Below are 25,151 nucleotides of genomic sequence, written 5' to 3'. Positions count from 1 at the left end.
TTGTTCAGTTCTGCTGTAAATGGATGAAGCTGAAGCTCAGCTGTGCAGTTTCTGCCTTCTATCCCAGCATGGTTCTTTACACAATTAGGAAAACAGCTGACATTTATTTTCACAACGTGACTGTTGGTATTTACCATAAAATGTCTGTTTTTAACAGGAAAAAGAGAATCTCTGTAATCTGGAAAAGAAATATTCCACACTTTCAGGAGGAAAGGGATTTCCTGTCAGTCCCAATAGTCTGAAAGAGGTAAAGAGTTTCACTGTTTTTGACTTTACCATAAGTAACTTTTAATAACACTTCATAAAAAAGCACTCCAGTATTTAGTGAAGTCCTAGTCATCACATCTTTACCGAGTAATTTTATATATTTTTGTGAGTTATTAATGGAAGTTCAAATTCATGAGTGAGCAAAAATAGCTTCTCTTGACATTTTCACAGATGTGATTGGTATCGCCTTAATCTCTTGCTATGGAAAAATGATTGTTTTTATGTGTGTGAAGTGTGTGTGTATGTCTAATTTTCTCAAAATAGACAATTAAGCCTCATTGATGTGAAGAAGAATGAGGTCCGGGAATAACTGTTCAAGTACAAATACAGTTCAGTCTTATTTTTGCACTGTAGACTTTACAAATACAGTTCAGTCTTATTTTTGCACTTATTTTTGCAATGTAGACATTGCCTCCCCTCCCTTATTCTAAGGCTCTCTAGTAAAGCATGACAAGTGTACATTTTGTTCTTTTTAAAATGCATTGAATTGAAGACTTCAAGCTGTTGTGGTTGTGAGATATATATTGAGCTATTTAACTTTTTTGAATAGTTAGAGTGAGGGGAAAAATTAGCATTTAAAATACACTGACAGGTATTTATGGCTGCTTAATTAACTATTGCTTGAGAGGTCTGACTGGACTTGCTGGATCTGCTTGTACCAAAGCCCTGAACAAGGTCTGCCACACCTGCCACAATGGTGTAGGTGTCACTGTGGGGAATTTGGCTCTTGAAGTGTAAAGAAACCACACACATCCTTTCAGCACCTGGGAATCAGGATCTTGCTTATTTGGTCTCCAAGATCCTGGTGTGAAGTTTCACGTTCCAGTGGGATTGAGCACCCTTCCTTATTGCAAGCCACATTGCAGATGCTTAGATTTTGTGTCCTAGGTTGTGATATGACTTCCCACCAGGACATCTGGCAAGTCTAAGCTTCTTTTTATTTTTCCTTTTGAGGTGGATATGTTCAGTATCTCACTAGAAAGTGGGTGCTATCTCTGATTTTTTTTTTTCTTCACAGCCATGTAATGGCTTGTTTAATCACCTATTTCAAAATGCAACTGCATTAAGTGAACCAACACTCTTTTTAATGAAATGGATTATTCAGTGGCATCATTCTGTTCACTGCAGTGAAGTCAGTTAGGATGTACTCCGAGGCAAGTAAGAGAAGGGACTGCATGGGTTATTTGTTTCATCCTCAGTGTTCTCATAGGCTCTGTCCTATAAAAGAAATGCCTTTCTTTGCCAGATGTTGTGTTTGTCTCAGTCCAGTTTAATTTTTCACTGACTGTTCTGGCTCCTTTAAAACTCAGGCACCGAATGGCACACTTGTGCTGGCATGCAGAAGTTAATTTCACCATGTGGTTGCTCACGCATCAGTCAAGTCTGTGATCCAATATTTCCCAGGGCCTCTTCACCAAAGCACATATTTGTAACTCTCTTCCATCCATTATGAAGCTTGCCTACACAGCAAGAGAGTAACACAGCCTCACATAAAGAGGCAGGATACTTATCCCACTACTGAGCAAGGAAAATCAATGCTGTGTAAAAGTTCAGCATTGACAAAATGACTTGGATGACTAATCTGACTCAAACCCATTTATTTCATTTAATTTAATAAGGGGCCTGAGCTAATGCACAGTACAGTCATTTATTCTTTGGTTTTTTACCCCCATGGTGAATCCTCATTGGCACTGTGAGTCAGAACTGAATGTTTTTCATATAATGGTAAAATAAATTTCATATAATGGTGATGTTATCTTTAAAAAAGAATGCAATATTGCCTTTGTGGACTTGGTTACTGATAAACTGCTACTACAAGATGGTTAAGCAAGTTTTATGTTATTCCATACTGGACTCTATTTTACTGTAGTATGGTCACACGCATTGAGAGATAAACTAGTGTCTTACTCAGTGTCTTCATTTAATAGATCATCAAATAGTATCAGAGTTAAAATTTGCCTCTTATTTGTAGAGTGCTGTGTTCACAGTATGATACCTAATTTTCCAGAATTGCCTTATCTGCCTGAAGTAACTGATAAAATACATTGAAAATTAGGCTAATAAATAGCAAAGTTAGCATTTTTTCAACTTGCCTTCTATGATCATTGCTAAATTTAGGCAGTTTAAAAAAGAAGAAATGCTATAGGAGTCTGTGGCTTCCCTTACTGAATTGCTGAAGTATACAAACCTCTATGTCACTATGCTGGTGCAGTAATCAGAACATAGCCCCTGCAACACATTGCCAATGTAAAAGCAGCTTACCATCTTGATTTAAAAAATAATCATATGTCTATCTCATTTTTATAGCATTGCTTCAACTTCCTTTTGCATAGTCTTACTTTCTATGGATAAGAAAAGAGGTCATTTGACTTTGCACAGCCTGGCATCCTGTACACAATGGATTAGAATCCATATTTTATTTTTTAAATAACTTTTGTTCAGTTAAGACCAAAACAGATGCAATAATTGTATTTTGCCATTGTATCTCAAATCTGCCTGCATACATCTTCTCTGCAGGCAGCAGCAAGTTCTTGATGTCCTTGTCATCTCTCAGTCTGTCACCTCCTGTATGACTGTTTAAATAATTTTTTTAAAAAAAAGGAGGCAAATTGTAATGGTTGTGGGGCTAGCACTAACAGCATCTTACTTGACTCTTCTGGTAATGTATAAAAGTTAAAGGTGTCTTCCAGACAATGCAAATGGAAGTTGTGTTAGTGTAATTTATAGCAATGGCTTGTCCTTATGCAAGTTCTTCCCAGTTCTGTTAGTCATTTGGTTTACTCAAATTAGCTTAATAAGTTAGGCAAGACACAAGTCAGGGTATTTTATTTAAACATGGACAAAAATAATTAAGAGATAAAAATAAGATTTGTTCTTCCTTATCCCCCAGCCTGCTTTCCTGAGAAAGAGCTACATAATTTCCAAAGCGTATTTACATTTTAGTAGAATCTTTTGGACACTTAATGCACATTTGCATTTTGATTGCACAAATGTTTTTGGAATTAAATGAAGAACAATTTTCAGAACCCAAATGTTTAACATTTGAAAGGCTTGATGCTGATTTTATTTAATTTATGATTAAATATTTCAATGATAACAAATATTTGGCTGTATCACTCTAAACTAACCTTCATCGTACATTAATACTCTTGCACGTCTTTTGGCTTTTGCTCCTTTTAACTTCTGCATTCCTCCTTTTAGGGCTATATCAGTGTAAGTGAAATTAGTGAGCTGTATGGCAATTCCACGAGTATATCCCCTTCCACTCAGACCCCCACAGATGCTGAAGCAGTTGCCACTGAGCCTTCCACGGCTGTGCTGACGAGCCAGCCACAAAATAAAGAGGTTTGTTTGAGAGACATTTCCCTTTGTTTGCATTGTTCTTTCACAGCTGACTTTTTTTTTCTTTTTTTCTTTTTTTTTTTTTTTTTATTCAACATGTAACAAATTGACCCTAAGGCAAATCGACATCTGCCAGTTACCAAGTTGGATAATAGGTTTAATAGTTAAGCTGCAGGACTACTCCAGTTGTAAAGTGTCTTTGATAAGGTAGATGGGACTCTGAAGGCTAAAAACCCTGAATGCTTATGATGCAAGGAGCAATAAGTGACAATCTTTGCCTGTTGAACACTCTAATGTAATGCACCTTTGGGAAACAGTCTGTGAACATGCATAGTGATGACTTGATCGATGGTGCTCAGGTGTTCATTTTGTGTGTTTTGTAGCTTCTTTCCCCCACCCCCTCCTGTAAGGTGGTAGAAGTGTATCTTGAATACGTGTGGGAGATGAGTAGCTTCTACCTATCTTAGGTAGAAGATTCTACTCGTATTATACAGAATCTGTCCAGTCTGTCTTCTAGCTTACTCTCTCTTTTCCTCATTCTTTGTGATATTTTTTCCTTTGTAACAACCTAAACGAATTTGAAATAAATCCCCTTTTAAAGGAATGGAATATACTTATGAATGTAAAGCTACCTAACTTTGTGTTGCAATAAGGCAGCAACTGGTTTAGAATTTGGCATTTCTGTGCTGCTTCTGGTAGCTCAATATGCCTTGAGAGTTGCAATACAACACACCTTCTTTCCTGCTAAACATGCCAACAAACACAGTGCTAAAACTGCAGCTTGTATGTGCCGTATCTCTTGAGAAATTCCAAAAAGAAAACTCTGTGTGTAATTTCTCTTTTTTCTATAAAGCTAAGATCACCTCTCTGTTCTGGATTTGTGTTTCCTCACTCTCTTTCTCCTCGCTCTATTGCTCAACTTCCATCAGTCCATTGGCCTGAGGTCATGGCTACTCATGTAGATCCTATTCCTTTATCTGATACACCTCCACCTCTGCCAGCTAAGAAACACCGCAGGCAACAACAGGTAACAGATTCAAAGCTGATAACTTGGCATTATTTTATTTGGTTTGGTTTTGTTATAGTGGCCATGGATTTGATTTATGTGTGAAGCTTTTAGAGTGATATTATAGATCATAAGTTGATCATGCTTGCACTTAAAGGCATTGCTCATTTAAACATCAACACAATGCATTATAGAATGTTACTGAACAAAAATTCCCCTTATATTATCAATGCAGAGGCTGATATTAATATTCAGGAGCCATTGTAACTGTCAGAGGACTTGCAGCAATAAAATACATGTGGCTACATTTGAAATCCTAAATTAATTGTTCATATACATTTGAACAATACCTTTCAAAAGCTGTAGTGGTTTTAAGCCACCAATTCATTAGGACAACTTGTAAATAAAAGTTTTCCTTTGTTATTGGATTCCACTTGTACAGTAGGCTTGAGTTTTTCAAACAAACAAAAAATAGGTACAGGGAAACATACACAAAATGTGCACATGAATTTAATGTTTTTTTTAAAATCAGTGTGATTGTAATGTGATATTTGTAGAAATCCTGGAAAGCACTGTGAAGCAGGAGGTACTCTGTTGTTTAGATTTTGTTCTCTCCAGGCTATCAACTTCAGTATGTTCTGAATAGAGCATAGCTGAGCAAGTGTGTCAATTCATGTTGTCAAAACTAACAAATTGCATTTGAAGCATTTCAGAAACATGGAAGAGCGCAAGAAGCAGCACAGGGAATGCACATACATGAGTGACACGTTACCTCGTAAGAAAACTACTCCATCTGTATCACCACACTTCAACAGTGCTACGCTTGGGCGAAACATTGCATCCAAAGTACGTAGCTGCATGCTGTTGATAGCCTTCCAGTGTCTGTGTAAAAGCCTTTACTGTGTTAAGAGGTAAGGCTGGGTAGCACTGTAAGCATTATGTAATCCCCCAAATTCACATCTGAAATGGGCTTTGAAAGAACTTCAGGTTTATTAACATGTGGGAATATATACGAAGCCTTCTTTAACTCCAGCCATTATTCTGACCTCTGCCATGCTATAATACATCAATCATAAATGCAGGGTTTCTATCTCAAGGATTGTATTTTCAGGCTTGTTTGAATTGATTCTAGAGACAAAACATGTTGTTTCCTTTCCTCCTTGAGGCCTCTAAATGGCAAAGATAAGGTTATATGTAAAGGGAAAATACTCTTTATTCATGGCGTGGTAAATCAACAAACAGCAGGAAGGTGGAGATACTACTTTGAAAACATTTTGGCCTGATGGAGACTGTGCACAACTGTAACATTCATGGCTGATTGATATAACATGATGTTGATACTCATGACAAAGCAAGTTATTTTACCATTAGTTGCTGATGCCAAAAAAAAAGGTCTTGAAATGTAATTTTAAACACGTATTTACAATATTTCCTGCAGGGACATTTGCCATTAGGACAGAGCAACAGCTGTGGGAGTGTACTTCCTCACTGCCTGGCAACCATGACCAAAGAGTCAGAGTCGAGAAGGATGCACAAAGGTAAGGCCTTTTTACTTGCTTCATTTCTGTTTAAAGTCAGTGTTCAGTTTTTCAGGAAATAAGCCTGAAACTGCTGTTGCTATAATCAACAGGTCTGCACGATAAAAGTTTACTTCTTGGTGAAAAAAAAAGCAAGCTCAAAATGTAATTTACTTTTTTGATATCGGCAAAATAAGGTATTAATATTATGACAGGTGCACGTGCAGTTTTGAAGTACGTGGACACCAAATATAATCCAGTAAACAAGAAAAGTATATTGAAAAATACACTTTGTGTTAACCAGATAGTTTCTGTGAGTGATTTTGAAGCAATATATTGCATCTTGCTTCCTTTTTTTTTATTCCTTTCTTTTTAATGTTGTGACCTTAAAAATTGTGTTTCACAGGCATATATTTTTGCCCAGATAAATTCCCCAGACAGAGGTACCTATGAGAATCTGTGACTGTGGTACTATAAGTGGTCTTAAATATTTGGGCTACAGAATAGGAAGACAGTGAGGTGTTCTATTGTGGATAGATGGCTGTGTTTTTGTGATAGGGGCAGGGCAATTCTGGATCCAAGAGCAAGTTACATCTCTGAAATGTGATCTTGTAGGCCCATGGGATTCCATGTCCGTTGTTTGTCAGCTTGAGCCAATCCACTTATTTTCTGCTTTAATGAGATTCATTATTCCTAATTGTCCCATCCTCAGATGGAGTCACTCCTCGATGCCATCTGTCAGTTTATTTTCTTTCTGGTATCTGCATCACCGTTATCGATATTAGTGCAGGAGGTCCTCATGTGGAATTGCACTGACTAAGCCCGAGCTAAGATAGGATCCATCCTGTTGTAGGATTTGTCAGAGCTAGCAGCTGTTACAGGTCAAAGAGGATGACTGAGGTCAGACATATGCACCAAGATGACTCAATACCAGGACAGAACAAGCATGCTGAGAAAGTATCCTGACTTACTACATTCCTTTTACAGAGCTGATCCAGTTGTGATTGGTGGGTTTTGAACTGTAGTTACGCAGTAGGCTTTACACAACCCTACTGTGTTGTGGCTAACTTAGCCTTAAGTATTCCAGATGCAATACAAAAGGAGCTCCATGCTCAGCTTGGAAAGCTTCTTTGATGTAATGTGTGTGCAAAGGTGGAATAGTTTGCAAGTATGTTTAGGTTCATCATTGTGACATTGTTTGAAAATCAATAAGGATGTTTTGGCTAAACTTTGACGAGAGATCAAGTGTTTAAAATGGGAAGTATTTCTGTAAAATGGTTGCAAAGAGTGTTAGTGTGTGACCTAAGACACAATTACCAAGTGTTACCAAATCTACACACACCAAGAGTTTTAAAAATAAATCAGTTTTAATGTTTAATTTTTTTCACCATGCAACTAAGACAATCTTGTCATAAGAGTGAGAAAGAAACTTCACAAATCAAAACTGAATTATGGCCTGACAAAGAAGAGGAGCACGGGAGAATGAGAGAGATGTATTCATTAAGGCACTTGGCACAGCAATTTTCATATGCCATTGAGGAATCATATGCTATGCTGCTCACCATACTAGTTTACTGTTACTTTTTGAAAAATCCTACAGTTTGAATGGAAAGAGTAAATTATGAAGAGACCCTTAAGGGATTAATTTGTACTGGGAAATAGGGCATCTCCAGATGTCCTTTTCTGAAACATCAGCTTTGCCAAAGGGAAATAATGCTGCTGACAGGTGCTGTACTTGAGCTGTCACAGGATTTGCAAAGTAAGAGAGAGTTGAAACAGGAAGGATATAGGAACACAGAAATTGTTTATGGCCTCTCTTAGTAGTTAGTGTTCAACATCAAGCTCCCTGAATTTACTGCTGTTGGAAGAACTTGAAGAGTGAACTGCTTTTGCACTGAGGTGCCATGTTTCTAGGTTGGGCAAAGCTCCTTTGTCTGGGTAACACACCACAAAAGTGTTTGCAGGGCTCTTTCTGCAGTGCAGAATTTAGCAAGGGCAGAGATATCCAAGTCAGGTGGCTGGAGTCAGATCCTAGAATATTTCTATCCAGCTCTACAGAAGGGCTAAAGAAACAGTCTTCAGACACCTTTCATTCATCCTTATGGGCATAGCCTTAATAGATGTTGTCGACACCTTTCATTCATCCTTATGGGCATAACCTTAATAGACGTTGTCATATGAGAAGGAAAGGGACTGAGTTCCACTTGGTGTGATTTCTGATTTCCCCTAGCGCTTCATACCCAAGCTCAGCACATGGAGTGAAAAGAAACTTTCTTCAAAGTTGCAAGTAAAGAAAGTGCATTTCTGTGGAACAGTGAGATTTGGTCAATGTTCTGAATATGATGTACCAATGCAAGTGGTCAGAGCACCAAGCCTGACAGAGTTCAAGAAGCTTTTGGACAGTACTCTCAGGCATTTGGTGTGATTCTTGGGGATGTCCTGTGCAGGGCCAAAGGTTTGACTCAAAGATCCTTGTGGGTGCCTTCTAAGTCTGAATATCTGTGATTCTGTGATACTATTTCATCATACCACACAGTACAACTGAAATGGAATACTACTGTCCATTAAAATTCTGAAATCTTACTTGTCTTCCATTAAAATCCGTGTGACTTGAGCCTGAGTAACTCAGATTAATTTTGGCAGACATCCTTAAACACATCATTAAAAACCAAGCCAAATGTCCTGTCAGTGGATGTCCTTGGAGATGCTCTCTTATTCCATCACTCCATGACAAATGTTTATCATATAATAGAGCATATTTATTGCAAGAACATTCTTGAGGTAGATCAGGTTTGCCTTTTCAGACTAAGTGATTATTTCTGAGGAGTAAGATTTTCTAACAAATCAGTGGAACTCTGCAAATGTATAAATACTGATTATACTGATAAATGAGCTCACTTCTCTTCCTGCTCCAAAAATTAGTTGTTCACCTAAAAAGGTGATGAATACATATAAAGTGTTCTTTACCAGTCATGTGTACTGAGCCACTGCTTGCTTTCCTTGCATTTCTTTTCCCACTTGACAGGTTTTTCACTCCATCAGTTTTCTGTGTTCAAGGTGATCTATCACAAATGACATGGGAGTCTCAGCTTCCTGATACCTTGAGCATAGAGCTGCGCCCAGTGCACTGGAACTGGGAGTGCTCGGGTCAGTGGAGAGCCAGGGTCTTGCATGGTAAATGCCACTTTAGCCACTCAGTCTGGAGCCCTGGATATCATAGTGTGCCACTAGACAAAGAAGATAATGCACTCCTGAAAGTGGCATTAATAGCTTACTGTGTTCCTTAGGGTTTAACAGCATTAAGCAAACTTCTAGACCACGTTTTGGTGTGTGTGTATAGATCTGAAAATAAGTATATTCAGTGCTGCCTGGAGCAAGTGGCAGCTCAGCTAGTTTAAAGATATTGTCCGTGTTATCACTAAAAACCCCAGTATACTGTAGGGAAGAATATTTGTACAAATACTTTACAAGCTTTTCAAAGCAGTTTGTTTTTTGGAGGTTTTTTGTGTGTTTTTCACTTTTTTTCTTATCAAACTCAGGAAAAGCCCGAAAAGGTATGAAACATCTCTTTACCTGGCTGTATCTATCATGTTATGTTTTTGCAAAAGTACTAGTTGCATCAGCACTGTCAAGTAGTTCTGAGACTCTTGGAAAACTTTTAAAAAATTGTTAAATAATGATAGCACTTCTAAAACTCTTCTTCTTGCTGTCAAATAACCTGTCACAACAAAACTTCTGGTTAATGCTAATATCTGCAGAGCTACGGCTTTTCACAGGCCTATTTTTTTTGCTTCTTTGCTCATAGCCACACAAGTAGAGCAGAAAATTCAGAAATCCTTGCAGATCTGTGGGTAACAATGACAAGGCAGACAGACTTAGGCTTCCTACTTTGGCATGTTTTCATACATCAAATGTATCTTGACACGTTAATGTCAATCTTTAAAAATAAGTGGGGGGAAAGAAAAAAGAAAAGACATACTAGGAATCAAAATGTAATGTGATCTTTGTTATGAAATACTGGTGGGATTTTTTTTACATACTTGACAGTGCCACTTTGGATAACAGCTTTCACCTTTAGTTCTGACCTCAGCATAATTTTGTGGTGGTATACCTGATTCTGTGATTCTGCAATAGCTCCTTTGGAATATTTTTCTTTAATTATATGGCTTCATGGATATTTGCAATACTTTGCCCAACAGTATGGCTGTTAAGTGTTTACTCTTTTACTACAGAGAACACAAGCCAATGCAACAAGAAACATTTTAGCTCTTGTATCAGCTTAGACTTGGCTGGTACAAATCATGGCTTGTGGGAAAATTTTAGTTTAAATGCTAGGAGTCTAATATTTTTACATGCATGTTGTGTGACTAGGCACCTGAGAAGTTAAAGATTTCTTAAATAACATCTTGTGCCTGCCCAATGTGTAAGTGTGGCTGTAATGGAGGCAGGTTGGTTGTGAGCTGGTGTTGGTACACAGCTGATCCTGAGCTTTGAGCTGCATGTTGCTTATGGCATGAAGAGAAAAGGAGAACATGGAGTTTTGCTTTGTTTCTGCATCTCATTTTGAAACCAAATGAATGTGTATTTCTTGCAGTGTTTAGTTACATTTGGCATGATTACATAAATTTAACTGAGAAAAGTTTTATTTAAAAATGAGTTCTTTATCATAATGGAAAGTTGACTTTCCTTTAGGAGAGCATTTGTAAAGCTCCTGTGCTTTATGCCTTTTAGATGGGTTTATATTTCAGTGAATGATAAGATACGGAATTAAGATTTCTGAGTAGGCAAGGTTTTGGCTCAGTAGAAAAACATGAGTTTGAATAAAGTTCTTTCAGTAATTAATTTTTTTCTCTCTTTCCACAATGAATAATTTATAATCATTTCACAGGAGCAATTAGTCATTCCAAAGGTTCAAGTATGAAAGGTAATTGTTTACCTGCAATAACAGCAGCATTTGCCAAAATAATGGGGCAAAAAACAAACTGCATATGTGAGTCAGTAATCTCTGTGTGGTGTGATGCTGCTACTTATGACCGCTGAGGTGTATTTGTGTCCCTTTTGTATCTTTTACTAATCAATACAATTGAACTTATATTGCTATTCAACTTTCTTTTAAATGGGGAGTAAAGTTCTGTTAGTTCCTTAGAAACCAGCTTTAACTGTGACAAATCTTTGTATGGCAGAGGGAAGAGAGAAGGAAACTAACTGCCTTGGAAATGCTTGTAGGGCATGATTTTTTTAATAACGATCTTTAATTATTCAGCTTCAGTCATGTTTTTCAGATAACCTTTTGGAGAATATCAGAGCCTTTCTAAGGTAGAGCTGCAGTTGTTAGCTGCCTGAACTGGGGCTCTCTCCACTCCAGGATGGCAAAAAATAAAAATTTTTGTCTGGACTTTGGATTTGTATATTGTCTTCATTTTTCCTGCATCTGTTTATCTTAAATATGTGGAGTGTCAGTGGCTGCCTTCTTGTACAAATGGGAGGTTTTCATGTAGTCTAATAGTCCTTCCTAATCTTCCAGCAGCTCAGAATTTGGGTCAGGAATGTGCAGAGAATATAAACCTGACTGCATATCAGAACTGTGAGAAAGTCCCACTTCTTGCATTCGCTGAAGGGAAAGATGTGCAATCTGACTGTGTTGTAATCACATAGATTAAACAACCCTTAGAAGGGCACTGTAAAATAACTTCAGCAGTTAAAATGACAACTGTCATTATACTCTCCTCTCCATCAGGCAAGCTCAACAACCTCTTTGTAAGTCTGTATAAATTCTGCTGCATTATTTTCAAAGAGCAATGGAGACATGAGGTAAAAATAATTCTGAAGAGACATTTTCAAAGGACACATAGCCAAAGTTCCCTCTGTTCGGAGACATGAGGTAAAAATAATTCTGAAGGGACATTTTCAAAGGACACATAGCGAAAGCTCCCTCTGTTCAAGAAGGATGGCTTTTCAGAAAGAATAATTTTATGGAAATATAACAGCATAAAGGATATAACCATTGCATAAACCTTATCTTTCTTTACAGTCCTTGAGCTATAAGAATCTGCTTCAATCATGTATGGTCAACTGCAGTTTCAAAACTCCAGAAAAGTACATCTACACTAGTAACTATGATGATGTGACAAGCAGCCTGTATTATTTCAGCTGAAATTAAAAGTCCAACTTGCAGTTACCAGAAGGCAAAGTTTCCCAAACAGACAAAAAATAATCACATTCAATAAAATCAACCAGACAAGTACTTGAGACCACTGAATATCAGGACTATTTTTTTCTTTCTCTAATTTAATCAGGGTCAATTCATCGAGATCCCTGAACTTAACTGCATTACTTTCTAGATTAGGCCTAATTTTAGAATGGAAATTTCATTCATTCAAATTAGATTTTCATAATACACATACAAGAATGTATGTTCAAAAGTCAGTCATACTAATCTGCATATATTTGTGTCCATCATAGATAAAATGAGTATTTAAAGCTTTTATTTCGGTTATGATTAACTTGTAAAATTAACTGTAAGGTTGTAGTACCTTGGTCACAGTGCAGTTACGACTGAGGTGATGTTAAAAAATGCTTGTGCTGCTAACAAGTTACGTTCTGGTCACAAAATTTTTGTATAAAATAAATGTTGCCTCTGTACTTCATAGGGTATAACCATCAGCGTATGTGTGAAAACCAAAGGCAGAAGTCTCCTGAGTTCTACAGCAGAACAGCATCTGAATCCAATGTGTATTTGAATAGTTTCCATTACCCAGATCGTAGTTACAAGGACCATGCCTTTGATACATTAAGCTTAGACAGTTCTGACAGCATGGAGACAAGCATATCAGCATGCTCACCAGACAACATTTCCAGGTAAATCACCTTTCCTTCTGATCTTGTAATGGTCATAATGAATAAAGAGACTATGTATATGTTGAGACTATGGTAGTGTGAATGCTGCTAACTGGTTAAGAAAATATGAGATGGTTAGACAGGCAGAATGTTTGTGTAGCCCCTCATAATCAGGTTTTACTACATATCACCTGTTTATTTGAGGATTGAAAATGAAAATATGGAAAGGATAATATTGAAATGTACAGAGAAATTGGTGCTTCCTCCCCTGGTCACTACCGGGAAGGAATTTCATCTGATAGGAAATTTCTCAAAGACACCTGCCATCGATGATGTATACTTGTTCTTGCAAGTTCAGCATGTTAACTAACTAGATGATTAAGCTGAAACACTTAGACCTCTTCCAGCAGTCCTTTTTTTGCCCTTTCCTCTCCCTTTTCTGGGTCAGTAAAAACGAAGAGATGACACTGAAAGGCTTAGAGCCTTTGGCTGCTTTTCTTATGCTCAGAGGCTGTCAGCTCAGACACCACTCCTCAGATCAAAGGAACATCCGTGATCTATGTCAAAAGTCCAGCTGAGTCTCAAAAGTGTGTGCAAACAATTTTCTTCTGACAGTCTGATTTTTATTTCTGACATTATGGTAATGCTTTCATTTCTGCACAGTTTCACAAGCATAAGTGGAGGCTGATAATTAAGCACAGCTTTGTCATGGCATTACGAATCCCTTGTGAGAACACAGGGACAGCTTTTTTGGCTAGCACGTCATGGTTTATTCAGCATCTGTTTCCTGTGAAAGGGAAGCCCACATTTTCCCTTGTAGTCTTTATCACCGCAATGTTAAGGGTTTCAGAAAATACCAGTGGCATTCATTCTGCTGGCTCATTTGTTTGAGCTTTTTTGGGTTGGTCAGTGTTGGTTTTGGTTTTTTTAAAGTAAAAACATTAGGACTGTTTTTAAGGATTTCTGTTTTAAACAGATAGTCTGCAAGTTTCTGATAGCTGGAGACAGGCTGGAAATTAACTATTTCTGCAGTGATATAATGTGCAGTGCCATGAAATCTATCTGTCTCTGGCTTGCTGCTCGGACCATTTTGAAGGAAGATGGTGTGTTTCTGAGCTACCTCGGGGCTGTCTCTTGTAAGTGCAATCTCCAGCCCAGGATTCCCAGGACTGGGAAGCTCCAATGGCTGTTGAATGTCACTGGTGCTGTTTGCTCTTCTGTTTCTCTCTGACTCTTCTGCAGCTTCCAGACAATGCCAGAAGGAGAAGAACACAAACCAACCAACCAAAAAGCCCAAATCAATATAAAAACCAGAAAAAGACCCTTTACAACAGATACTTCAGTTTCTCACAAGGCAAACTTTGGTTGTGAAGGAAGAAAAGACTGTGGGCTGATTTTGTTGATAAAAGTTGGAAGTTAGGCAGTTAATTTTCCATGACAAAACTTCCCTTAAGAAAAATTAATTCAGATTGTTTTAGATGGTGTTTGAGAATATTTTCTAGCCATATCAGACTTTAAAGGAAAACAATTTATTCAGACATATGTAAAATATGTAAGTTGTACTGTAAACCATGTTTAAGGTGAGAGAGACATTATTTTCTGGAAATGCATAAAATTTGTCACTGCTAAAAGTACAGAGGAAGCAGAAATGCTGTAGTCATTCATCAACTTGTCAAATAGTAGTACATCTTTTTCTTTTTTTAGTGGCTTCTGCACTGAATTGGATCAGAACACTATTAAATCCATTCTTAAATTGTCTAATGTTGGACTGTAAAATGTTTCTCTAAATACCAAGTGTTCTTTTAAGTAACTCTAGGGTGGGTTGTTGTTTTGGTTTCTTTTTTTTGTGCAGTGCTAGCACTTCAAATGTTGCAAGAATAGAAGAGATGGAGAGACTTCTGAAACAAGCACATGCTGAAAAGACTAGGCTGCTCGAGACCAGGGTAAGCATAGTTTTGAGTGAAACTAAGAGTAGGCATGTTAATTTAGATAATATCCCCCTAAATGCAATCTTGAACCCTAAATAGTTTACACCTAGTAGACAGGTTAAAATTACCTCTCCTGCCTTGGCTTTACCCTCACAGGACACCTTTGAGCCCATATTCAATAGCTGCTGTCTCAATAGGTGAGTTGATGGCAAAATCCCATGAGAAGCTAGGTCAGCACTGTTCTGACACCTGCTAGGAGAGCTACTTAAGAATCACCTTCATTTCTCTTTTAAATTCTTATTCCCAATTTGTCCAGTGTGCTAGCTAGGAGAGCTACTTAAGAATCACCTTAATTTCTCTTTTAAATTCTTATTCCAAATTTGTCCAGTGTGCTGGAGATGTATTTCTGCCTACTTGTGAGGCAAAATGGGATTTAGCCAGAGCTTAGAAATTACATTAACAACTATAGTTTCACATATAATAGAGTTCTGTGTGTCCTGTGGTATTTAGGAACGGGAGATGGAAGCTAAAAAACGAGCTCTGGAAGAGGAAAAACGCCGCAGAGAGCAACTGGAGAAAAGACTGGAAGAAGAAACTAGCCAGAGGCAAAAATTAATTGAAAAGGAAGTCAAAATACGTGAGAAACAAAGAGCACAGGTGAGATGTGTTGACATGACATGGTTTTGAAGTGCAAGATTTCCTCTTCATGTACAGAAAGGATTAAGTGTATTTTTGTGAATGATAAAGAGAAGTGCTTTCAGCTGAATAGATGGATTTAGTATTTGTGAGGTGTAACTGTTTTGATAAAAGCATGATTAGGCTCTTGGAGCCTTAGATGCCCAAGTATTCATTTAAAGTTAAAACATAGCATAGATAACTATTTAGCATCTTACGTATAAATACTAATTCTCTAAGGTTTGTTACTGAATATGGGCAAAGCAGAATTTTAGCCAGGACAACAGAAATTTGTGTGTTAGTTTTATAAACCATCAGTGTGGGGTTTGTGGGGGGACATGAATTGTTGTTTCCAAACATTTGACCACAAAAAAAACCCCAAAGGCCAGATAAAGACTACTGTATAGAAGAAACAGTATTTTTTCTGTTACTGGAACTATACAACATGAGAAACATTATTTAATTCTAAAAGTAGTACCTCCTACAAAATTTGATGCTGCTTAGGATTTAAAGGTATCTTGAGCTTTCTTTAGAGGTATTACCTATTTGTTTATCCCACCAAAACTAGTAAGATCCATATGGTACAGCAAACAGACTAAGAAGTCATTGTTAATAGAGTATAGAAAGACCATCCATCTTAATATATACATGTATATAATATATATAATATATCCATCTTAATATATACATGTATTTGTGTGCAGAAGATTCCATATCATATTTGAATATCTTTCTGGTTTTATCTGCACTGCCTTTTGTTAAATCATTGATAACACTAAATCAGAACAATAGGACAACACCAGAGGAACTTTAAGCTTTTTCTGGTTAAATGTATCCAGTCCTTTGTTTTTATAGATGATTCTATGTTAGCATATGTTAACATAACAAATGTTAAATTTTACTTACTTGAATGCCTTCTTTTTCTCTAAGAAATTTTGATGACAGCTCAAGTATGGCATAAACAACAATGCAACGCTGGTATCTTTATCCCAAATTAGAGTAGGCATGTGTTGTAATAGAATGCACTATCAGTTACTGCTAATTGGCAGACTTGGCAGAGAGGCTGAAGACTGAATTGGCAGGAATACAAAATGTATCTGTCAGAAATTACTACAATTTTTTTGCTAGCTTTTTTCTTTCCTTTGTACAGTCAGACCCAATGTTTTTTCCCAGCCCTTTTTGTCACAACATAAACTAGAGCAAGGAACTCCACCTTTGTACTTGAAGTTGGGGCCAGCTTGCGTCACACAGGACTGCAGAATTTTAGAAGGGTGCTAAGGGTTCTTGAAGGCAATACAGTTCCTGTTGTGTGAAGAGGTTCTGAAGAGTGCAATGAGGGAAAGTCCCTTCAATTCAAGACTCACAGTGGGATTTAGTAGGCTAACCTTAGTGGAATTTAGTAGGCTAACTTTAGGAATGGAGCAGGGGCTGATCAGTTTTTTCAGGCCACTGATTTCTCTGGAGTCGGGGGAAGAGAGAGAGAGAGATGCATCTTTCACAAACCATTCAAAGCACCTAAAATCAGCTTCTGTTCTGAAATGGCCTCTCTCTGCCTTGGCTGCAGCAGGAGCCTTGGGAGACATGTTTTCCATGTGTAAAATGAGACGGGAAGGGGTTGTGCCTGGAGTCTCCAGGCACAGAAAACAAGCATATTCCCCCAGCTGGCAGAGGTCCCAAATCACTATCTTCTCCTGCTTGTTCTCCCAACTGACCCTATCCAGGCTTGATGAGCAGTCTTGAACTGCAATCAAGAGTGAGGCACCATCTCCTGTGCTGCTTTGCCATCTCTTGCAGAGGGGTGCACTTCAGCTCGCTATGCCATATTGCTGATTGTGAACTAGATACCACATTTCATTCATTCGGAAGAAAATAATTCTATTTTGTTCACCGCAATCTCTGTGAAACTAAGTAGTGATTACAGTTCATTCTCACTATTAATTTTTCCTGTAATAGCATGTCCTAATTATATTATACTTTGCATGAAAGTGCCTGCAGCAGTGAAATGTTAAAGAATGAGAAAGGTGTAGTTCGTATTTAGCCCAGAGAAGTAAACTGCTTAACATCATAAAAATTAGGTTCTTGGACTTCATCTAAAGCAGCAACACTCCTTTACTTTTAATTAATGTTTTAATTCTGAAACAACCTTTCTATGCTGTGGCCTCTGATTTACCAGTTTATCAGCTGTTGATTTCAAGAAACATCTGTGCTCTATCTGGCTTTTATAAAGTTATCCAACACTATAAAGTTATAAGTTTAAAGGATTTTTCTTTCAAAGACAATCAGGGCTGCAAAAAAAGCTCTTTATTTTTCTTACATCCATTCTTAGAATCTATGAGCAGTTTGCAGTTAGGTCCTTGCAGCAGAAAGAGTGAAGGAGAAGTTCAGGTTTCTCTTAAAAAATAATATGATTTTCTTTTCTTTGCTGTAGGCTCGACCCTTGACTCGCTATTTGCCTGTTAGAAAGGAAGACTTTGACCTACGAAGTCACATCGAAACAGCTGGGCACAACATAGAGACCTGTTACCATATCTCCCTCACAGAGAAGACCTGCCGAGGCTTTCTGATTAAAATGGGAGGAAAAATTAAAACGTGGAAAAAGCGATGGTTTGTTTTTGACAGAAACAAGAGAACGTTTACTTATTATGCAGGTAGGTTGCAGGATCACTCCTAGTGTACATCTGTACCTCTATTTTCCTATCAGCCTCAGCTGAGTTACAAACATGTAGGGAGTCCTGAATAAAACTTACGTTTCCATTTCATTCAGTGTTTTACATGTACTCTTAGAGCTCATGTGATCCTTTCCCCTATAGTGTTCGATCCTAAAGCCAGGTAAGGCAGAAATGAGCATAAAAAGAAAAGCAAAGGGAGAGATGCAGGTAGGCAGGAGGAAAAAAATGGAAGATGATCAGGATCCAAGTACACAGAATAATGGCTCCATATAATTTATTTTAAAATATTACATGCTTCCCCTAATGACATAATGGTTTCTTGTACCCTTCATCCATTTATTATACTTACCATGAAAATTACATTGAATGCTTCAGTCCTGTTGCTTGATGTACTGAAAAAACTTTCCAGAAATTAAATATACAGGAGTACACTTTTTGAGTTTGCCTTGAGAGTCTAAGGAATACTCTAAAGAGTTTTCTGTACACTTGGTTGTGCTATACAATATCTAGAGCCATTATAAGCATTACACTACTTTGTTATCTTGGGGTAAACCCAGAGATTTGGAATTTAAGAACATATATGTTTCTCCAGTTGCTGTGCAAATATACACATGGTTTGTCTTTGAAGTTTCAGAGGAAGCCAGAAAAATGACACTGCGATCTGAATATTTACTGTTAGGAGAGGCCAGACAGGGCCATGTGTAGGATGGTCATTGCTAAGTAGCAGAAGAAAACACTGAGTAAAAAACCCACACACACAGTTTCATTTATTTTTATGGGGCCATGTGTAGGATGGTCATTGCTAAGAAGCAGAAGAAAACACTGAGTACAAAAACCACTCACACAGTTTCATTTATTTTTTTGACATTACTGCTTTCCAGGGGCTCATAAGGAACTTAAAATTGATGGTTATGCATTGCTCTTTGTCTGTCTGTTTTAAAACACACATTTTAATTCATTGCATTCATTCATTACATACCCACTGAATATTTCTCACTAGTTTGCAGTAATACTATGAAGGATGTGGCAAACATTTTTTATTTTGTTCTTAATGTCTGGTTAATTGATTAGCAAGGCCTGTAATATACAGTAGTGTTCCCATCTAGTACTGTTCTTTTTTTTCTTATTGTTTAGTAGTTATGTTAACAGTTAACAGATTCAGTTTTGAGTGCAGTACAGTCGCCTTAACATAATTTCAATTACCAAAGAAAACTTTTCATAATGTCCTAAGGACTCCAGCCAAGAAGCATAGTTTTATGAGAATTCTGTACCAGCTGCACAAAAATGCTGCTGCTTGTATGAGTGAGGATCTGTCTAGACCTTTAAATACATAGTAGACTTTCAAAATAAATTTGATGCTGTAAATTCAGAGTAATTGAACTCTAAGTGAATATACTGATACATTGCTTTAGTTCGGCAAGGGCACTGAATAAAGAACTTACCCTAAAGTCTGACAACTTAGTGTGGTTGAGTGAAGCATCTGCACTTTCTGACCTGAAGCACAGAGGGAACTCTGCAAAGATTGTTGCAATGGGAATTTATGGGTACATGAAATACTCCTATAACTAAGGCCCCAGATGGGGCTTGAAAGGAGAGTGGATCCTGTTTGCTTGTACTGCACAAACAGTATACTTTGTGTAGTATTGCATTTAGCTTAGTGTGCTATAATCTCATAATCATATAACTCAATACTTCTACTGGTCTCTGGGGGCTGGCAGGGAGATTCCCAATGCTGTATCATTTTCTCTTTGGGATTTCATTTTGCCATCCTATGAAGCTTTCAAAACTCGGTGCAGCTACCAATAGGATATAAGCCGAGTTCTGTGAGTGTTCAAAATGACAGCGGAATCTCTCATGGGACTGGTGGAGATGTTCTGCACTATTGTTCAGGCTTAAGGTGGTACTATAACTTGGGGTCGGAAAGCATTATATTCCCCTAGTACAAAAGTACTGGGAGTGGAAGGAAGTTTGCCCTTCAGTGTCACATGCAGTTGTGGTGCATAAGAATTTCTCTTCACATTGAAGGAAAACGCAGGGTAGATGCTGATCTGCCCTGCTCCTTTTTCTTGTGAAACATTACAGTTAGGACTGTTAAGATGTCAAATTCACAATCTGTACCCTCCTTGCCCTGATGATTCACTAGCTAATGCTGGGACAGAAGGCAGGATGAGAAGGTGTCTCAAATAGTTTAGAATTGAACCCCTGCAAGTGTCTGCTTGTTTCCATTGCCTTTAAAGGGAGATAAAGTCAACTGTGTCCCCACTGTACATGTCAAAACCCAAGGGAAAAAACTCCCAGCCTATAATTCAGCTTTGCTGCAGTGGGATATTATTACCAGAAACACAGTACCACTGGATAGCAACCTGCTCCTTGTTAGCAGCCTCCCTGGAAAACTATCAATTCAGGTGGTCCTACTTTAGGCCCTCTGAAGCAAATGGGAAGTTAAAAAAGAAAAGTACAAGCATAAATTTTGCTCTCAGATTGTATTTAAAATTTGCTTATCATAACAGTTTTCCTTTGAAGGCAAACTGGAGGTCTTAGCCTGCAAGCTGACTCCCTTTCATGGAACTGGAAGAATGGATATATATCTCTCAGACACCTGTCCTTCTGTGGGCTAATACTGACCATAATGTTTGGACACTTCAGTGAAGGGAGTGACTTGCAAATAGAAGAGGAAATTGCAAAAGCTTTTTTCCTTGGAAGCCAGGTGGAAAAAACCCAAACATATTAAAGTAAAAAATGCATCTCGACAGAGCTGACAAACTAGTAAGAAAGGCTGAAGGTTTCTGTGAGATTTCACAGGCAGAACTGTTAAGCAAATTATTTATCAGCTGAACATATATGGAAATTAAAATTAAGCTTTTGCTTCTTAAAGTACTGTTCATTTCAGTTCTCAAGCCCTTCTCTCTTTTCCATTTTAGACAAACATGAAACTAAATTAAAAGGTGTAATATATTTTCAAGCTATTGAAGAAGTCTATTATGATCATCTAAAGAATGCATATAAGGTAAACTTTGCTATTGCTGTTTTAATCACATATTATATAGCAGTACCCAAACTATGGCAGCTTCTTTAAAGTCAAAGGGAGAGCTGACATTATTGGTTGGGAGGGATAAAGAAAGCAAACATAAAAAGAGACCCTTGAGTGGAGTAAAAGGAAGAGGAAGCTAATCAGTGATTAGCACTGGGGGTTTTTTTTTATACTGATGAAAGCAGAGACAAGACTGTTTACCTGTGAAGTGGGATTTGCTGCAAGGAGTTCCTTAGTCCACTGGCAAGACCACTGAAATCAGTGGCTTTGGCAAATCAAGGGATAGCTGTATACATCTGTCCCAGGATGGGAGCTCATAGCACCCCCTGCCTCTCATCTGTAATTTACATGAACAAACTGAATATATCCTTGACTTGGTGGATTTGTGAAAGACACCGGACAGAGTGGGGGAGTTAGTTATTTGGGCATGAAACAACAGCTTGGAGCCCTGTACAGCTGTGTGAAAGTCTAGTGGAAATATGCTGTGAAAATTGTTTATGGTGGATAAAAACACTTCAAACACATCTCTGCTGTAACGTATGATGCAGTGGTACAGCATTTTGTACTTTATTGTTCTTAACCCTACTCATAAATATCCCTGTAAGCAACTTCACTTCTAGTGCCGATGAATGCCTTTGATTTCATTCCTTTGATATCCTTCTTTCTGCTTTATTCTAGAGTCCCAACCCGTTGCTCACTTTCAGTGTTAAGACCCATGACCGCATATACTATATGGTTGCTCCTTCGCCAGAAGCCATGAGGATATGGATGGATGTTATTGTGACAGGCGCAGAAGGCTACACCCATTTCATGTTATAATAAACGGGGAGCAACAGGGCATACTGCAATAACATAATGTATGAAGTTAGCCATATGTAGTGAAAGCTGAAAAGCCAGTGGATACTCTGAAACCACCTCCTTATGATGTGCACCCGAAACCTCAGACTGAGAGGGGTTTACAAATGCATTGAAAAGGGGGAGTCATTACCTGTTTTAGTTGATCTTTATAGCAATTGAAAAAGCTAAAGCTGTTGAGAGAATTGTAGTGCTCCAAAATGGATAATCAGGCATTTTAATTACAGCATCTTGATTCAACAATACGTTTCTACAAATTCTCTTATATGGAGAATGTCTTCAAAAACTCCTACTGAACAGTTTACAAATGTGTGCGTTCTCATCAGTATGCAAAAATTCTAGTAGTGGAACAAGAAGGTGTAATAAGCATATATTTTAATATGCAGCATTTGACATTTATAGATGATTAGGTGACTTTTTAAAAACTTTTAGTCAAGTATTTTATAAAACTACAAACAAAAAAGCAACCCTAAGGTACACACAGTTCTTGCCTTAGAAATTAAGTATTACAACAAAGCCAAAGAGTTAACACAATTCCCTTATCATAATGTTTTCATATTGTTAGTCGTACCTAACTTTCTGTAAGGGGACAGTGCCAAAACTCTTCATGACTTTTAATGTAATTAAATAAGTATGATATTCTCTGTGTTCAGTACTCAGTGGCATCAACTGTATGTTTAAAGTCTGCACCTATAGAGCTCAACAAAAAGAGAGAAGGATTGCTTTATAAAAATGCTTTTTTTCCCCACAAGGATGTGAAATGGAAACACGTGTGTCAACTTCCTCATAAGGAAGGGCTTTTTTTAATCTTCCCTGTTGAACAGAATGAACTGATTCTGGACCCTACAGCAATTTTCTTCTATGTTGTAAGGTTCCAGTATGGTTCTAATCTTACTCTGTGCCAAGTGAATGCTCTACAGAAATCTCTCAAACATTGCCTGCCTTGAAGCCAGCACCAAAATGTCTACCTATCTGAACTCTTTGGAGCCAAGTTTTCAGCCCCAGAGAGTTGTTTTGTTGTTTTTGTATCATGTATATCTGCACATAATAATGCTGTCAAATAGGATAAAAAGAGAGAGGCAATTTTAAGCGTTTACACTGAGCAGTGTATGAATAAAAATCCCTGAAAATTTTAAGTAGCAGGGACTGTGATACCTGAAACAACAAAAATACTGAGGGTGCAGTGGTCTCCCATTTTAAAATTAGTCCTTGACCAATACTGCAAAATTGTAAATTATTTAATTGAACTGAACTTCAAGAAAGTCTCTTGTATTATGACTTGAAGAGGTTCTGTTTCAGTAATCGAACCTTACGTGCTCTGTGGTTTGTGTAATAGAAGAAAGCACATTAGCCTTCTTGTTTTTCTTGATGAAAAGTTAATGGCTTTTGATGGAACAAATGAACTGAAAGCAGAATAGAAGTATGCTGGCAGAATATTTTTGTTATCCTTTTTAAACCCTGTAACGAAGGGGTTGAATTTTTTGTGGTGTACACAGGTGAAGTGTTTGTCCTAGCATGACAAACATCAGTTTCCACTTGAATCATGAAAGAAGGGACTGTTACCGCAAGATAATTGTTATCATCTGTGCAGATCACAGCCTATAATCTATGATTTAAAACACTATCAGAAACAAATTGCTTTGTTTATACTATTATTATTATTTTTTTTCCCTGATGTATCTTGATTTTACTCCTAAGTATGGTTATAAAAGTTTTCTAATAATGATTTTTTGTATCCTGCATGATGCAATGAAGGCATTTCAATAAACATTTTTAAAAATACATGTTTCAAGTATTTTCTTGCTGTTTTGAGACACTTCTGCTTGCCTTTTAAACAGTTGTACACAGTTGTGCAAGGAATATTGTTATTTCTCAGTAATGCTTAATTGAACTAGTCCATGTGTTTCCCCATAAAAGAGCTATGGAAATGAATCTTTCGGATGGCAGTGAAATTAGAAGTGAACAGTAGTCTGTTTACTGCCTGTACATAATATAACACCTTTTTTATTTTTTATGAACCTTTTTGAAAAATTTATCACCAGCCTTGGCTATGGACAATTTTTTTTTGTTTAACTGCAAAACATAAATTGTTCAAGTTTAAGGATTTCCCAGTTTTCCCAATATTTGACTTAGACAAGGCTTGAATTGCAGGAAGTATTAGCTCATTGAGGAGCCTGTGCAGTTTTGTGATTTATTGCTTTTACCTAAGTGTGCTCTCATCAGCACAGAGTGTGGTGGGTTTGGTAGTGGTGGGCATCAAGATAATGTAAGCAAAGCATGGCAGTAGGCACCACCTTACCATCTTTTGTGATGAGTCTGCAAGCTCTCCAAACCTACCCCCATGGGAGTCAAGTACCTGCTTACACTGGAGGATCTCAGGCAATCACAAACTCACATAGGCTGCATCTTAAGAACCTCATCTGCTGCCTCCCAGGAGCTACAGGAGCTGGCAGCTTCTGGCCTGGCAGTTGACTGGGGAAACACCCTTACCTAGGTAGGCACTGAGCTTTCCTAGCATTCATTTTCATGTGCCAGGGGAGATTCAGGTTGAACATCAGGAAGAATTTCTTCACAGAATGAATTGTCAAGCATCGGCATGCACTGTGCAGGGAGGTGGTGGAGTCACCATTCCTGGACGTGTTCACAAAACGACTGAACATGGCACTTAGTGCAATGGTCTAGTTGACAAAGTGGTGTTCAGTCAAAGGTCGGACTCCATGATCTTGGAACTCTTTTCCTACCTAAATTGTTGATTCTGTGATTATTTTCTTCCTTTCTGCGTGGCTGCCACAGCCTGTATGTATGTAAAAATGTAGCGTGCTTAAGGACCTCGTTTTGGCTACTGTGCCCATACAAGGAGGACTGAGGAGAGAGGGGTGAGGAGGTATAAGCCTGAGCGGAGAGACCTTGCGGGTCCCGAAACAGCAAGTGCTGGTGCCCCTGGAGAGGGGCTGGAGGTGGAAGGGGATGCTGGCTTTTGAAATGGCCTTTCTGTCTGGGTGTAAGGAGTCGGTAATTAGTGCA

General features: G+C 37.9%; 1 protein-coding gene across 1 annotated transcript in view; it reads left to right on the top strand.

The window, feature by feature from the left end:
* Positions 1–22,091, top strand: part of LOC103811137 (pleckstrin homology-like domain family B member 2) — a gene marked incomplete at its 5' end in the record, with an annotated part of 28,005 nt that extends 5,914 nt beyond the window's left edge. Inside the window, 11 exons of the mRNA XM_009084091.1 lie at positions 158–247; positions 3,469–3,582; positions 4,463–4,636; positions 5,321–5,461; positions 6,054–6,153; positions 12,783–12,990; positions 14,822–14,912; positions 15,408–15,554; positions 18,001–18,220; positions 21,163–21,248; positions 21,951–22,091. Of these exons, the coding sequence (XP_009082339.1) occupies positions 158–247; positions 3,469–3,582; positions 4,463–4,636; positions 5,321–5,461; positions 6,054–6,153; positions 12,783–12,990; positions 14,822–14,912; positions 15,408–15,554; positions 18,001–18,220; positions 21,163–21,248; positions 21,951–22,091 (1,512 nt within the window). The remainder of the gene's footprint in view (positions 1–157; positions 248–3,468; positions 3,583–4,462; positions 4,637–5,320; positions 5,462–6,053; positions 6,154–12,782; positions 12,991–14,821; positions 14,913–15,407; positions 15,555–18,000; positions 18,221–21,162; positions 21,249–21,950) is intronic.
* Between the last annotated feature and the right edge of the window lie 3,060 nt (positions 22,092–25,151).

This window comes from Acanthisitta chloris, unplaced genomic scaffold (genome assembly GCF_000695815.1).
Source record: "Acanthisitta chloris isolate BGI_N310 unplaced genomic scaffold, ASM69581v1 scaffold21140, whole genome shotgun sequence".
In the NCBI taxonomy this organism is placed as follows: Eukaryota; Metazoa; Chordata; class Aves; order Passeriformes; family Acanthisittidae; genus Acanthisitta; species Acanthisitta chloris.
The sequence above is the reverse complement of the archived record's forward strand: the minus strand, read 5'-3'. Positions and strand labels throughout refer to the sequence as shown.